This window comes from Argiope bruennichi, chromosome 7 (assembly GCF_947563725.1).
Source record: "Argiope bruennichi chromosome 7, qqArgBrue1.1, whole genome shotgun sequence".
Classification (NCBI taxonomy): Eukaryota; Metazoa; Arthropoda; class Arachnida; order Araneae; family Araneidae; genus Argiope; species Argiope bruennichi.
In genome coordinates this window covers 45,536,854-45,553,638 of record NC_079157.1, presented here as the reverse complement: position 1 = coordinate 45,553,638, position 16,785 = coordinate 45,536,854, and the positions used below count along the sequence as shown (strand labels likewise).

The 16,785-nt window shown below is 27.0% G+C and overlaps 1 protein-coding gene across 4 annotated transcripts in view; it reads left to right on the top strand.

Moving 5' to 3' along the window:
- The window catches only part of LOC129976630 (uncharacterized), a 44,898-nt gene extending 29,011 nt beyond the window's left edge, over positions 1–15,887 (top strand). The window contains exons 9-21 of one of the 4 annotated variants that reach the window (XM_056090294.1): positions 84–238; positions 731–1,079; positions 1,867–2,040; positions 2,700–2,851; positions 6,935–7,015; positions 8,193–8,236; positions 8,326–8,442; positions 8,928–9,053; positions 10,677–10,948; positions 11,563–11,704; positions 13,247–13,315; positions 14,120–14,270; positions 14,959–15,886. In XM_056090294.1, coding sequence (XP_055946269.1) covers positions 84–238; positions 731–1,079; positions 1,867–2,040; positions 2,700–2,851; positions 6,935–7,015; positions 8,193–8,236; positions 8,326–8,442; positions 8,928–9,053; positions 10,677–10,948; positions 11,563–11,704; positions 13,247–13,315; positions 14,120–14,270; positions 14,959–15,165 — 2,039 coding nt within the window. In that variant the 3' untranslated portion in view covers positions 15,166–15,886. Of the gene's footprint in view, positions 1–83; positions 239–730; positions 1,080–1,866; positions 2,041–2,699; positions 2,852–6,922; positions 7,016–8,192; positions 8,237–8,325; positions 8,443–8,927; positions 9,054–10,676; positions 10,949–11,562; positions 11,705–13,246; positions 13,316–14,119; positions 14,271–14,958 lie in introns of all 4 variants that reach the window. The other 3 variants (XM_056090293.1, XM_056090297.1, XM_056090295.1) reach the window with 3 other exon arrangements.
- Positions 15,888–16,785: the final 898 nt, after the last annotated feature.

The following is a 16,785-nucleotide window of genomic DNA, read 5'->3' as shown; positions in this document are numbered from 1 at the left end:
TTTGGTTATTAGTTATTTGATAGCGCGCTTTAAATGTTCATTTCTTACATTTAAGCTTTTTTTTTTTCCCCTCTCCTTTGCAGTATGTTATACTTTGTCCTCAGATGAAGAAGAACCTGTTCCAGTCCCTTTTCACCCAGTTATTGCAGAAACACATCCAAATGTATCTCAGTATTTTGCTGGAGATTCTGAAGGAAGCAAGTCTGAGCATTCAAGTGCTTCTGAAGTTCTACACGATGTAAGAATCTATCTTAACTTTAAGACTTTGTTGAATGTGATCACTTTGTGCACTTTATTGAATGATAGAATCGAATCTCTTTTTAAAAAAATTATCATAAAGAAAATTCTCACTTATTAGAAATTTATAAATTATATTATAAAAGTAAGTTAAAAATGAAAATCTAAAACGTGGAAATTAATTTAACTTATTTATTTATTTATTATTAATATTATTTGATGATTATATTACTTCCTCTATGCTTTGTATGCAAGGAAGTGGACATTGGTCAGGAAAACTGATTTATAGAAATTATCTTTAGCTATGTAGGAAATAGGTAACAGAAAAATGTGATATTTTTGTACTGTAATATTTTGCTATCATTATATTAAGAACTTTTTGGGCTACGTGGGCATGGATATTTGAAAAAGCAAGTGTTCATAAATTCATTTGTATTTTTACACTTTTTAATCAACTTCAGAATTTTATCATTGAATCACTGAATTGTTTCAGGAAAATCAGGAATTTGATGATCCTCAATTTCCTGGTGTAACTGATATTAATGAGCAAATTGAAGTTGAGGAGGAACCAGAGGAAGAGGAAGAAGAAATGGAATTCGAAGGTGGAAGGGAAGATGAAGATTTCGAGGAAAGTATAGAGGAAGAAGAGGAGGAGGAAATTCCTCCTGAAGAACCTGATGAGCCAGATGTAATTCATGGACAAAAACCTACTGATTATCCTTTACGCTGCCGCAGCATTAGAATTGGTGCATATAAAGTTCATCCTTATAATGATTTACCATATATACCTGTGAACTTATCAACGGAATATATTTCCTTCCGTGCCCCTACAATATATGATTGTAAGTGAATTATTTTAAGAACATTCTAGATTATTTATTAATCACTTTCAGCAGTTATGTTGTAAATCATTCTTTAAAATTTTACTAAAATATTTTGAAATAAATGTTACGTTGCGTTTTTTTTTTTTTTTTTTCCCTTCCCCAAACTTTTTATGCTTGTTTATTAAATATTTATAAAATTATTCACAATTTAAAGTATTAAAAAGTATTTGCCAATATATATATTTTTTGGATTCGTTGATTTATAGAGCAGTTTTATTAAGAGAATACAATAAATTGTATCTCATTTTTTCTCATAACAAGTTTAACTTGCTCTTTAGATTTCTCATTGTGCTGAAGTCTATGTTATTTTCTGGAATGAATTTTTTTAAAAAAATCCAGTTTTTACCTATGGTGGTAATTTGATATGGAGATGAATCCTGTTCAAATATAAATTTTTTATTTTCTGAGAAAAAATTGCATGCAAATGCCAGCAGTTTTGGAAAGAGTTTTTCATTTTTATATTTTTATTCATTTATATTGCCCTTAATCGCACAAATTCTACATATAATTAATAATTCCAGATTAAACAAATTAATCCAGAAGTGGTAAATTAAATACTACTACCAAATTTACTTGTTTTTCTTAATATTTTCTAATTAAACTGGCTAAATTTAATAAAATAACAGTTTAATTATTTAAATAAAAGGATTCTAGAAATTTTGTAAAGAACAAAGCATGCATTATTACACAGAATGCTAATTAAATTGTTGTGATTTTATCATCAAGTTTGTGTTTTCTTTTGCAGCAAAATATGTTACTCTCACTATTAGATGTCATGATGTAACTAAGGTTTTGGTTCATTTTGGAAGATGTCTGCCTATTATGTTCGTATATACTACTGCAAGTTTTGGAGAAAGTGTTAGAAATTCTTTACGCATGAACACATCTGATGAATACTTTTTTGATCCTGGATCAAGAGGTAATTAAATCTTTTTAAAAAATTCTTAGAATACTGTATTCAATTATTGTATGTGCTGTTTTTGAATTAAGCTTTTACATGTGTATTTTATATTAGTAATTTATTTAGAACTGTTCTACTATAAATTTATGCTACTATATCTGTCGAAAGTTTTATTTGAGAAATGAGCTGTCAGTGTTCTTCAGGGATTTAACATGGATTGTCAGGGAATACTTGGAAAAAGCACTTAAAAGTAATTTATTATCATTTAAAGCTTGTATTTTTATGTACATTGGCATGTATGATTTCACATTTTGACTTTGATCTTATCTTTATATGAATAAAATCATTTTGGTTATGTATGTATGTTCTGTATATCCTTTTAAACTGTTTACTTTATACAGAGGTAGTTTTTTCATTAAAAACATTATTCATGAAAAGATTTTATTTCTGGAGGATAGATAGAATAAAAGACAAAACAATTTATGATTGCACATATATTATGTGGGCTTATTCCTTCTAATACAAATGGTTATTTATCCATCTTTTACTCTAGTCAGTGACAATTTTTTTATTAAAATCTCTATTTAGTTTTTTAAAAAAATATTTGAAATGTAAATTGCTTTTCCATGAATGTATTGTTGTATTCTTTTTTACATGATCTTCATCTTTTCTGTTAGTCGAGAAGGTTCAGAAGATAACATTCCTTATTGACGCCATGACAGATGAGCAGCGTAATTTTCTCAGGCATTGCTTTCCTGGTGATAAAAAAGTGAAAGAAATAGACCAAAAAGAAGCTAATGAAATATTAGTGAAATCCACTCCTAACCAGGTGTTTATTCAAAATAAAATACTTATTTTTGATCATAATAATGTTTTGAAAGAATGGTACTCTTTTGTAGATAATGAAGTATTTTGAAATGAAGGTTTAATTGAAGTGATATATATTTTATTTTAATAAACAGTTTTTAGAAATGAAATTTTATTTTATTTGCAGTTTTGTTATATTTTTAATTTGTTAAAAGGCTACATTTGTGAAATCTGAGATGTAAATTCTTTAAACATATTAACAAAAACGGAGTAATTGTTAATAAATAATAAGAAACAAATACTTCTTTATTAAATAACAAAATAAATAATACGAAAGTGAGTGAAAATTTCATTGTCTGCTTCATATTTTTTTAGATAAATTTTAGAATATATTCTCCTAAATCTATGAAACAAATCTTTCCTTATTTCAAACACACTATTTTTTTATTATTATTATTATTAGGGACTAAGCAACAATAAAACTGAAATTACATTAATTCATTATCGATAATAATGTTGAGGTGCAATATTTTATTCCCAAAATCACAAGGCTATTATTTGATGAGGCATGTACAGTAAAAAAAATGTATGAGTTTAGGCAGATGCTAATAAAATACGCCCTATTGAATCCACACTAATTTATTTATATCTCCGTTTTTCCGAAGAATCATAAAAAAATTTAATGTTGCAGAATTGGTAAGGAATGGAAAAGAAATTGTTTGATGATTACAAGCATACTTGTTTTAATTTCTCAGAGATCTTGATTGGAATTTGAGGCTGGATTTCTTATTATGACCTTACATTTATTAATATTAATTTCCTACTGCTTAGTCTCATATTTATATATTTAAAGTCATTAAAAATTATTTTGTTCATTTTTTTTTTTTTTCAAAAAATACTTTTATTCAAGTTTAGTTTTTGATTAGTTCCATACATTTTCTTATGGGCTGTCAGTTTCTGAATAGATGCAAATTTTGCGGCTTCTTACATTGGCAGTATAATAATGAAAAGAAATTGTGATATATGGCATAAATAATGCCATCAACATTCATTAATTAAAAATGAATTCATCTCAGATTTCCCCCCCCCCCCCCTCTTTTGAATGAAGAAATGCAAGAACTATGAACGTAACTGACGTTATTTCATATTATATTGATTGATAATGGAAAATGTGAAAGATAACACTATTTATTTTTAAGAATACTGAAGTATTTTAGATGTGTAATCTAACAATACGATAAAGTCAGATAATGATAAGAATCCTTGACTCGTAAAAACGATACCCATTAAATCAGGATTAATTAACTAGGAAGCATTAATACTATGTCATAACAACATTAAGGGCAATGGCAATTTAGTTTATTTTTTTAATGAAATTTTAAAAGTTATTTAATTTTTTTTTTAACTATGAAACTGTGTATAGGATAATTTCATTTAAGGATTATTGCAATTTTCTACATTATAACATTATCTTCAATTTTTTACATTTGGATATTCTATCCATAACAACTTACTAATCAAAAATTGTACACTCTTACTTTATTATTGGAATAAAGAAGTATCTGATTAAATTCCAACCTTCAATTTTTTTTTTTTTTTTTTTTTTTTTTTCTAGTATGGAGAGATATTAAAAAATTGAGCCCTAACGTTTACATAGTTTTTGTTAATTTAGATTGTAACTTTCAAAAAGCCTTCTAAATATGAAATTAAACTTTTTCTTTACTACTTGTAGGTAAGTGAAGTATAGACAAAACCCTTTGTTTGATAGATCTTATAATATAAAAAGAGAAGTAATATTTTATTTCTATCAACATAGCTAATTGAACAAAAGCAAATCAAAACCTTCCTATTCTTGGAAATCATTTACTGCAATAGCCAGGATGATCCATATATTTAAATATTTTTTGTTATTATTATTATTTAAAAGGTTTAAAACTGTTGTGATATTTTTTTCAAATTAACCCTTTGGGGAATATCACGGAATCAAAAGTCGACAAAAACTTATATAAAATTACAACCAAAGGAATTGTACTTTTATTGCTTACATAAGTTTCTTAATTTTTTTTTAAAGGTCATCCAGGCTGCAGTCTAATACCTCTCAAAGTTAAATGCTATATGGCATTTGATTATTGGCTTTACTTGGATAATGGTCAATTACTAAGTAATCTTTATATAGATGGCATAGCATCCAACTGGACTAAACATGTTCTCTCAAGATCCCAAAATAGCAATTTATATAAAGTATTAAAATTTTTCTACTGGATCCAAAATTCAGATTATATTAACTCAATCTCATTGCTGCCGTTACCTACTTTCAACATCTAAAACAGTGTAATGGAAATTCTTCACTGCTGTCTGGGCAATAATCTACTCATGTTAGAACGAGTGAAAATTGATATAAGAAGTGAATTATAGATTTGAACCACTTTAAAACTAGCATTGATTTCATTACCTTATTTTCCCCTGAGAGGTTTTTTTTTCCTCTCCAAGGAACAAACAAAATTACAATGTTTAATGTGATGGAATAACTACTAGCGCTCTAATATAGAAACTGTGTGTAAAATAAAGGTTAAATATTATGTAATAGAAGAATTATATAAGAGTTTTTAACATAATATGAATGTTTTAAAAACTATAAAATAATTCTACCTTGTACATCAGTGATGATTCAGTATCTAGATGTTTTAGGGTTTCAACTTCATCAATGGCAAACGAATGTAATATGTGTGCCTGATTTTGAAAATTGAAAAGGGGACGTTTCAAAGATGATCAATTTCGCTAGTGTTGCATTTCCAAGACAAAGTTGTGTTAATTCTGTCTTACTGCATGTTATGTGCACAACTGATTTTGAAAATTTAAAGAGAAAGTTGTCAAATATATTAATTGTTGTGTTTTACATGCAAAATTGGCATGTTACAAATTAAAATTTAATTACTTGGTGATAGATGATTTATGCAGGGCAAAATCCTTATTTAATTTTCAGAATTTATTGATGAACAACAGTCTAAAGAAACATACTTTGTGCACACATTTTCATGGCATGAGGTGCATTTTAATATGTAGATATGATGATCACGTTCTTTTGTTGTTGTTCTTCCAAAGGAAAAATATGAATTTATAAAAATAATTATTTAACTGACTTAAGTAAACACCTTTATACTGAATTTTTCTGTAAAGATTGTTTACCTTTTTCAAAATTGCAGTCTAAACAAAATACATTTAATGTCTGAGTTATCTAAATATATTGCAGCCGTTGATATAATATGGAATTAACTTTTAAAAGTAAAGCATACAAATTAATTAATGAAGTAGATTAAATACTAAACATTACATAATATAAGAAATTAAAGCCCCCCCCCCCTCCCGATATTGCTTTCTTTCATTTCATATCTCTGCATTTTGTTATTCATAGACATATAGGTATGAAAAAATAATGTAAAATAGTGACGAAAAACAATGATTTCAGAAGCAATGATGTTTAGGAAAGTTGTTCTGAAATTTTAAAAGAACAAAACTTCAATCAACAGAATAATTGATCTACATATATTCTCAGAAATTATTTGGCTTTCATACATAGTGAATAATAATGAAATCAAAAACATCAACCTCAAAATTTTTATACCTTTTTAGAGAGAAAGAATTTAATTTTTTTTAAAGCTTTTCCCTGCAAAATTAATATTTAATTGTGGATTTTTAATTATAAATATGTAAAAAATGTTAGAATTAAATTATTCATCAAATATTCCTTATATTTTCATACACCAAAATCTTATTCATCATTGGTTAATTATCACAATAATAACCACCTAACCTTCTTTCTAACTTCAATTTTCGTTTTCTTTATAATACCAGACTTCCTTATGGTAAAAAATTTTTCCTACTTCTATACTTTTATTAGTTAATTGAGTCTATATTTCCTTTAACAATAATGCATGAAAGCAAAAGAATAATCTTTGTTGCCTGAAATAATAATGCTAATGTTTATTATTCTATGACTGTTTCATTTACAACTGTATCTTGCATGATTTCTTCTGTATTTCTAATGATGCTTCCTCTTTACTACATCAAATTTACACTTAATTTTGATCTACAGTTTGTGTTTCAGAATAATCCACCAATAACTTCAAAGCTTCAGGCTGCACAAGAGCAGCCAGCACCCGTACAAATAGGTCCTACACAATCCCAAGTATGTTCTTTTCTAAACTTCCTATACTTATACAGACTTGAATGTTTTTAAGAAATATGTTTATTGGAGGAACAGTATTTAAAATATTATGTGAAAGTCACTTTATTATTGCATTCATTTCATTTGTTTAAAAAGTTGGATATAATTTGCATTTCAACTGCAAAGATATGTCTATTAACAACTAAAAATTATTTAAGGTGTTTGAGTCTAAAATTATTTTTTAAGCTCGTGTGTTGTGAAGGGGCTTCTTGCTAATACAAAGCAGTGTCAATATTTGCCACAATACAAAAATTTCATACTGTGTAGATCTATTACTAAGATTTAAATTAAATCAAAATCAAAAGTCATAATATGCAAAGAAAAATCTGCTGTTCTCTTTTTATCTATTCCTGAAAAATGAAGAAACAATTGATTAGAGAAGGAAGAGAAAAAAAATGAATCTTTTTTATAGATATGCCTTTTTGGAAGGAAAGAAAAAAAAATGCTCGGTTTTCCAAATATGTTTATCTTAATTCATTTCGAAAAATAGATTAGAAATCTTATTGACATTGCACTCATCTTTTTTTAAAAAATATCAAGTTGGTCAGTCCATCTAAAAAACTATCAAAGAAAATAAAAACAACCGCTAAATTTTAGCTGAAAATTTATTATATTTAAGAAATAAAATGATTAGCATTAAAAAAAAATCTTTTTTCGTGTAAATGTTTCTTTTCATAAAATCAACTGAAAGGATGGTATATAATTGTTACAGTATTTTGTAATACAGATGTAATTTTAATCGTAACTATTGGTGTTCTAAATTTACTTTATCGAACACATTATGTTGCCTGCTTCAATATTCATGGTTATTCCTGGGAAGAACTCCTTTACTTTGTCTACTATTCATGGAGTCCTACTCCCTCTTCCTTTTATTGTTTTTAACCTTAATTATTATTATTACTGAACCCAAGAAGTAAAAAATTTGACATTAGGCCAGTTGAACACTAACAGGTGGCTACTTGTAATAGGGGAGGTCATCGTCAAGGTTACAGAATAAAGTTACGAAATAAGATGTATTTATGGATTATTGTATATCCTCTTGTAATGAAAGCAGTGATTTTCAAATTATTATATAGGACTTAATTTTTTTTAAATATATGAATTTATATTAATTAATGCTTTTATTTATTTTTTTCAGATGACTGCACAAAAAGTTATACCCCCACATCAGCCTATAATTAAGTAAGTGTATTAAAAATACCAGCTCTATTTATTTTTGTGTATTTAAATCATTGAATAATTATCATTTTCTTAAATTATTTTTCTTTTAGGCTGTTAACATACCCTCCGCCTCCTCAAACAGGAGGTATAGCTATTACCACTGAAGATTTATCATGTTTGAATGAAGGAGAATTTTTAAATGATGCTATAATAGACTTTTACTTGAAGTAAGTTTATATGATGAAACTTTTTAGCTGGTTACAGTAATAAAAAAGAAATGTAGATGAAAATCACTTTTTATATAATTTTAAGTTATATAATACATAAAACTTTAATTATAAAGTAGATTCTTTTGAATATTTAATAAATCTTTTTTTTCCCTTTTAGTATAATAAATATTTTGTTGGATTTGATTATTAAAAGTACCTTTCTGCAATGTATATATATCTGGAATTCAAATAAATCCCTAAATTAAATTGTTTTATTTGCTTGCTAAATATATAACAGCTTATTTCTTTGATTGAACAAAGTGAAAACTTTTTGGTTAGTTTACCTTGAAAGACATATTTAAATTAATAAACTTTTAAAAATCCCAAAATGTTTCAAAAATATCATCTTGAATAGTGTTTATATGCAGTTTTAATCCAAGTTCATGTATTAAAACTACAATTAAAATGCTTTAAAATAAAAAATAAAATATTTTTTTTTCTAGATATATTTTTAATGAAAAGTTAACACCAAGTCAACGGGAGAAGACACATATATTCAGTTCTTTCTTTTATCCTCGTCTGACCCATAAACCAGAACGACCCAGGCCTGGAGATGAAACCAACAAAAAGTGAGTTTTATAAATGTCATTTATATAGAATTGAGTGAGAATGAGATTTTTGTTTGGATCACATTTCATTTATTTAAAAATATATCTTTGGTTATTTATTTTCTACATCAATAAGTTAGTAAAAAGGGTTATTTTTCTGTAACCTGCAATGTTTTATTCAATTTGAAATTTATTTATATATTGAATGAATAAATAGATTATACTATTAATGTGCTTTTGATATTGCATGCATTTATCATTCTATCTATTAACATATAAGAATATTTGAAGTGAATAATTAATCTGAAGATAAATAGTAGTAATAACTGTTCTGTGTCTGTAAAATTTAAAAAAAAAAATGAATATTAAGTTCTGTATGGTATTTTTTATTGAATTATTTTAACATAAATATAAGTTTTTAAATTCACTACTTAAAAATAATGTCCGTTTATTTCAAGTGCTAGCAACATTTTAACTGTAATTTATTTCTAGCTACATTAGACAACCATTAAATTTCTCTGGAATAATAGTTACTAAAAGTTTCAGTAAATATTTTCGGTATTCAGCAAAATATTTTTAATTTTCATATACATGTAACGTGCACTGTTTCAGAAACAGTGTAATTTTCTATTCATTATGTTATGCATTTGGTTGAATTTCTATCATCTCACCTAAAATTTTAATTTCAAATGAAAATGATTAAATTTCAATTAATCTAATAACGTACTTTATACATGTAAATGTATTCAGTAAACATATAAGGGTAGAAAGCAAAATCTTTCAAAATTAATATTGCGAGTGTACTACAAAATGTGTTAATAATTTACGTAATATCTCAGAAAATTTTCAATAAAAGGAATCTTTTAGAACCAGATATTCAATTTACATCCAATTTTTAAAAAAACAATCTTAAAATATTATAATAGTATATCCTTGTATATATAGTTATATTGTAAAACAGAACTACATTGTTAAAAATGGACAAAATTTAAAAAAAAATTATCACTGGTGTTTTTTTAATGAAGTTTAAAATTAATTGTAAGTGCAACAAAATTTAGAAATTTTATTTTTAAAAAATGCCTTAGTCGACAATGAAAAATGCTCAATAACCTCATTAATAGCCATTCATGAATATCCAAAATAAAATATTTGTAGCGACAATGAGTTTTGACAAAAATTCAAATAAACAATAAAAAACAGTACCTATTGTATCAATTAAATTGGTACCATAGAAAGGGTGTTTTTTACTCGAATGATGTTGTAAAATCATTATGTAGTAATATTTTTAGATGTTATAATTTTTCTTAATTTATTTTTAAAAAAATTTTTAAAAAAAGAAAGAAATTTCTCAGAAATGCTTATCCCACCATTCAAGTAATATATGTATCAAATTTGCTAACTCTAGGTTTACTGAAATATGCGTGTTGTGTTGGTTGTTTCATACCAACACACACATTCTTCTTTAGTACTGGTAGAGATGAAATGAAAATCTTTTACCTTTAAGATGTAAAAACTTCAGTTATTGAAATATTAAATCTTTTCACAATTTTTTTTTTACAATGCATTACTGCGTAGCAAGTGTAATTGTTTTACTTCTGTTATTGTAACAATGGTAGCGAATTAGAAGTTTTTCTTCTCTTGTAGTGTACAAGCTAGACGTCACAATCAAGTTAAAACTTGGACGAGACACGTGGACATTTTTTCGAAGGACTTCATTATTATACCTGTGAATCAAAATGTCCATTGGTTTTTGGCCATCATCTGTTATCCGGGTAAAGTACCAGAAGTTTCTGAATCTGCCACTAGATCAGAAGTCAGAAGCAATAAATCATCTGATAATGTATCTTCTACCGTTGAGCAAGAGAGTAGTAGTGGAAGTAAAGTAATCATCAGGGAATTGAGCAATAATGGCGAAGGTATACATTAAAAATAAATGTTTTTTAACATTTGAAATAATTTATGTATGTGTCATTTGTATGTAGAAAATAAGCATCTTAGAGAACTGTTTGAGCTTCTTGAGTATTTAGTTTCTACAATGAATGCATCAAAAGTATATTATATCTTGAGCTTATTAGGATTTGCAATACATACAGAAATATATTTGGCATTAAATTTATAAAATATCTTCCCTTGTATTCTTGAATATCAACAGCAAGCAATGTAGCATAATCCAGTTAGCTAAACATTGGACAATTAATATTGCATGATACTTTTTTAAACAGTTTAGAATCACCATTTAACCCTGAAATTCATTAGGGCATTTTTTTCTGATATTTTTATCATTTTATGAAAATTTCTCATGAGTTTTCCTAATTTGAAAACTTTGCAAATCCCTTTGCTTTTTTTGATATAAATATTGTAATTTCACTGTCAGATTCTGTTTTAAATTAATTATTACAATTTCTATACCATTGCATGATTCTCTTATCTTTTTGTTGCTAATATTCTATTTAATTTTGTCAGTAAATAAACTTGTATTTTTTCCTTGATATTTTTAAAATCGTGTATTAATCTGTAATTCTTTCTGCAGGTGATAGCTTAAATCAAGATGAAAATTCAACTAGCAGTGTCAACTCAACATATTTAGTCGAGGAGCCTCCAGATTCGGATGAACCATCCCCTGAAACACCTGACAGTACTACTCACCCTGATGGAAAACAAAGAAAAGAAATGTATACTGATTTTTTCCTGCCCTTCTATAATCATTTATTTTGTTTGTTATAATCAGAGGCAGTCACACTAGGGAGACAAGGATGGGGCAATGATTTCCAGTTTTTGCTACTTGCCCCCCCCTTCAGCAATAAATTTAAAGTTTTGTGGATAAAAAACTTTGTTTCTGATTGAGATGCATGTCAAAGATTGATAATTTAAATCCCATATCCAAGTTAAATTAAGTATGACTTTTTCTCAATTTGACAACTTGGATAACAATGATTAAGTCAGAATGAATCAGATGATATACAAATGAATCTACTGTTGCATTTTGCCGATTATTTTTAGTTACTTGGTTAAGAAATCAGTATAGTGGATGCTGAGGATATTTTGTTGGCAGAATGTCGAACATCTGATTAAGTTTTCGTTCAATCAACCAATAATTAATGCTGAATTTGAAAGAATTACTGACATGCGGAAAAGCAATTCAGATGTTGCATTTTACCACATGTGTTTGCTTGATTTGTGAAGAAACAATACGTTGAATGTAAATTTCAATGGGTTGTTACTTACGTCAACTGTTTTGATAACTTGCCAGTGGAACTGTTAAGGAAATTTAGAATATTATTCAAGACTGGGCACCTTTCAGTTTGTTTACACTGATTAAATTTTTGCTGAAAGTTGAATTTTTCTTTCTTTCCTAACAGAAGGGAAGAAAACAACGCTAGTTTTTATCACATTAAATTTATGGGAAAACCATTTTGAATAATTGGCATGTTAAGGAGATTTACCTGATTTTATTTCATTTTATTTATTTTTTATTTATTTATTTTTTTTTTTTTTGCATCGTATACGTATTTCCTCATGTTGTTTAGTACAATTTTTACCAGAAAAATAAATTTTTAAAGAAAGTATTTAAGAGAAATTCAAAATAAACACCAGAATAAATATTTGGATAAATTCTTATTAATTATGGAGTGCTATTTTGATGATAAACTGGAGAAATGTTGCTTGCCCCCTTCCCAACGGAAATGTCTTGCCTCCTGTTTTAGAAAGTTTCTGAAGCCGCCACTGGCTATAATTGCGCATAGTTTTCAAAAGTGCAGGTCATTTTATTTCTCTAAATTCTAGCAGTAATCATTCTGTATAGACTCACTCAAGAAGATTAATAATTATACCTAGAAAATTGTATTATAAAAGCTTCCCAATCAAGAATTAGCGGAATTATTTTTACTTTTATTGTTTGGCAGTAAATACTGTAATGTCATCCTTTGCCCTCTCTGTTAATAAACTTTATTTATTTTCATAAAATTCATTGTGCTATTAAAAATATTTATTTGCAAACATTTATTTAATTTTTTTACATTTCAAATATTTATTTAGAATATCAATTCCAACAATTTATTAAGAATATGCATACTTATCTGCATTTCATTATTCTGATGCATCAAAAGAGTGTGCATTTTGAAGTGAAATTTTTGCATGGCATTCAAAATTCATTTATCTAATAAGATTTTTTTAGTTTAGCCAACATAATTTTATTTTCTCTCTCTGTGTTTCAGGCCGTGCATTTGCATTTTTGATTCTTTAAGTGGACCAAATCGATGGAGAATACCTGCAACATTACGAGAGTAAGTGTTAAAATTTTTCCATACTAAATTTTAAACATATCTTCATCTATCTGTTCTAAAATTTTAGTAAAGTCATGTTTAGTTACTTAAAACATGTTGAGTAGGTTTTTCAATATCATTGGTATATAGCTTAAAAATAAGCAAATCAGCTTCCAAATCATTTATCAAAATCTGCTGTATTGATCTTTATAATTGAACCTTTATGATAGACATAATAAGGAATGTTGTATTTAATTTTAAAAGGAATGAACCCAAAATTATTTTTATAATGCTACTTTTTTATGAATGGTGTGTTTTCTCTAGTTAGTGTTATATCAATAAATAGAATAACTTATGAATAAAATGATCAAATGAAATATCAAACTGTTGAAGTTTAATTCAATTGACGAAAAATAATCTTTAAAAAGTTTCATCACATTGATAAAAGAAATTAAAAAGTAAAAATGTATATAATCCAATAGATGATTTCAATAGTATATCTCATTATGCTGTAATTTGAAATACAATTATAAATGTCATGTTGCATAGTTACGTTTTAAGTTATTTAATATATTTGATTGTTTAGAAAATGAAATAAAAGGGCTGTCTTAGTATCATTGTAGAAACGTATTTATTTTATTAGTTTTAGATACATGGTAGTCAATTGGCTGTCATAATATCATTGTAGAAACTTATTCATTTTATTAGTTTTAGATACATGGTAGTCAGGTGCCATTTTATTATTCGAAAACAATTATGTAATCAAAGGATGAATATTGAATTATAAATTAAAGTTACAGTATAATAGAGATAATTTTCTTATAGATATTTAGAAATGGAGTGGAAAATGAAAAAAGGCACAAAGAAAGTATTTGATAGGAATACGATGCAAGGATTTGTCATGAAATGTCCCCAGCAAACAAATTTTAGTGATTGTGGAACTTATTTGTTACAATTTGTGGAAAGTTTTTTTGAGGTATGTGTGAAAAAGCAAGGTATTTTATTGATTTCACATTTATATAAATTGATTATATTAGCATCATTAATAATCTTAAAGCCATATATTATTAAAAAAATGCTTTTGAGAATATTATTGATAGATGTTTCATATACATTGGGGAAATCAAATATGCTAAATTGCCACAATAAGTGAAATAATAAATAAATAAACATTTATAAAATGTGTAAATACTTTCTTATTAACATCCTAAATACATTTATATTAAATTTTTATCAAATGTTGCCTTTATGTGGGAAAACAATATTACAACCCCGATTCCATGAGACAAATTTTGCCATGAAGAAAATGGAGCATTAATTAATATCTAATACAGAATTATTTATCTAGGAAACTTTTAGCCCCCCCCCCCTTCTCCCTCCGTCCCTATTGTTTTATGTAGTCCTGAGACCAGATTCTTGGACTTATCTATTTCCAAGTTTTTGTATTGGTATCTGATATGTATATGTATGTCTATTCTATTTTTTTTTTATTATTATTATTTATTTTTTTTAATGTTTAATGTGAAAATTTCTGAATTTGTCAAATATTTATTTAAATTTTTCTGTATGGTTATGAAGAGTGAATTTCTTTACTTTGTAAAATGAAATAACTTTATTGAAATTGTTCTTCAAAATTAAAATGCTGATTGTTTCATTCATTTCAGAATCCACTACCCTATTTTGGAAATCCAATGCCTGATTTAACAAATTGGTTTTCTGAATCAAAAATCGCAAAAAAACGAAATGAACTCAGAGGCCTTATACTCAGCATACATAAAAACCAAGTTGACATTGCAAATGCCCGTAGAGGGAAACCACCTGATGGTGTTCAAGTTACTCCTGTGACAGTGCAACAGACTGATAACAGATGATGAATTTATAGCTTGCACTTAGTTTCAGTACCATCGATTTCCGGATTTCCATCTTGTTACAGCTGAGGCTGTATTGTAAACATTTCATTAAACCTACAGCATTGCTATTGGAGGAGGAAATTTTTTTATTGTTTGTAAATTGATTGGAATGTCTGTATATATGGAAATCAAGCTGTGTAATTATTTTTCTATGTTTAATTTCTTTGAAACTCAATTCCTCAACCTTAACTTATTTCAGTGTTTTGTGTAAGAAAAAAGAAAGAAAAGCTGAAAATAAGGTGAAAAAAAAAGAAGAGAACCTTCATTCAGTGTTATTTCAATTCATTTTCATATATTATTATTTAGTTATTGATTGCTAGAGTCTGTGAAATGTGAAGTTTTCTTTTGTATTGCTTAAGTTACAGGAAGTGCTAAAGTCTGATCATTATTCATTAAAGTTGTTTTTTACAAATTGCTTTTTTATTGTACTGCTGTAACTCATAATGTTATTCTATTCACTTCGATAGCCAATGAATTAACATTAAAACGTAGAATCACTTGGACTGAAAATCTGGCAAGTGGTTGCTTCTTGGCTAAGAAATGTTTGTTAAGAAAGAATTTTTCATAAGAATTTTTAAAAATTATCTTAAATTTTTGTTTTCTGGAATAACTTCAGAACATATTATGCACCTTAAAAGTTTTTTTTTTAAAAAAATAGCCTTTCAGTTATATCTATGTGATGATTTGTAACATTGCTTCTATAGTAATGAAATTTTAAGTTATTTTTATTATGCTGTTCAATCACTTACTAAAGTGTTTTTTCTGCTTTTAAAGTTAAAATAAAAATATTTCTATGAATATTTTATCGACAGATATATTATTAGGCTACATTTAAGACTTAGTGACTAACGGCCATCCTTAATGGTTGATATGAATCTGGCAACAGGAATATAGACAATGCCATGTTTTCTAAAATTTTACTCACATTTATTGCTTTAACCTTTTCACTGTTAACCTGTCTCAGCTGGCTGTGGACATTCTGTAACAGTTTGCTGGATTCTTCTTCAAATAAAGGGTGCAAGATGTAAAATGAGGACATAATTTGTGATAACTTGTTTTACATCCTGTTCTCTTTTCAAACAGTGACTGGCCCACTAATATAGAATTTGCATGGTCGGATCAGTAGTGAAAGGGTTAATCTTTGAAATAATTGCCCTGAAATGTAGTAATAAGAAATACAATTAAGGTAGCAGCCATTTCTTTTTTGGCAATGGATTAATTTGATTTCCTTGTGAAGGGAGGGTGCTGGATTTTGGATTTCAAGCAAGGAAAGTTTCTATTGTTTGTCTTTATCCAAACATATCTGTTCTTTCTCATTATATACTCTGATGCCTTTTCATTTTTCTTTTAGTGTTATATTTTACTTTTACTTATATTTAGCTTTATGTAGCTAATTGTATTTGTAAGCAAATATGTATTCAGTTATGAAACTTGTTTGACTTTAACATTAATGAGTACTCTTTTTTATACGCATGTTTCAACCTGGGAATCAAATCTTGCATAATTGCCTGAAAACACATAGAATCAAAGTGGTATATGAATCCAAAGAAGAGTACAAGCAAAAGGCTTTCAAATGTGGTC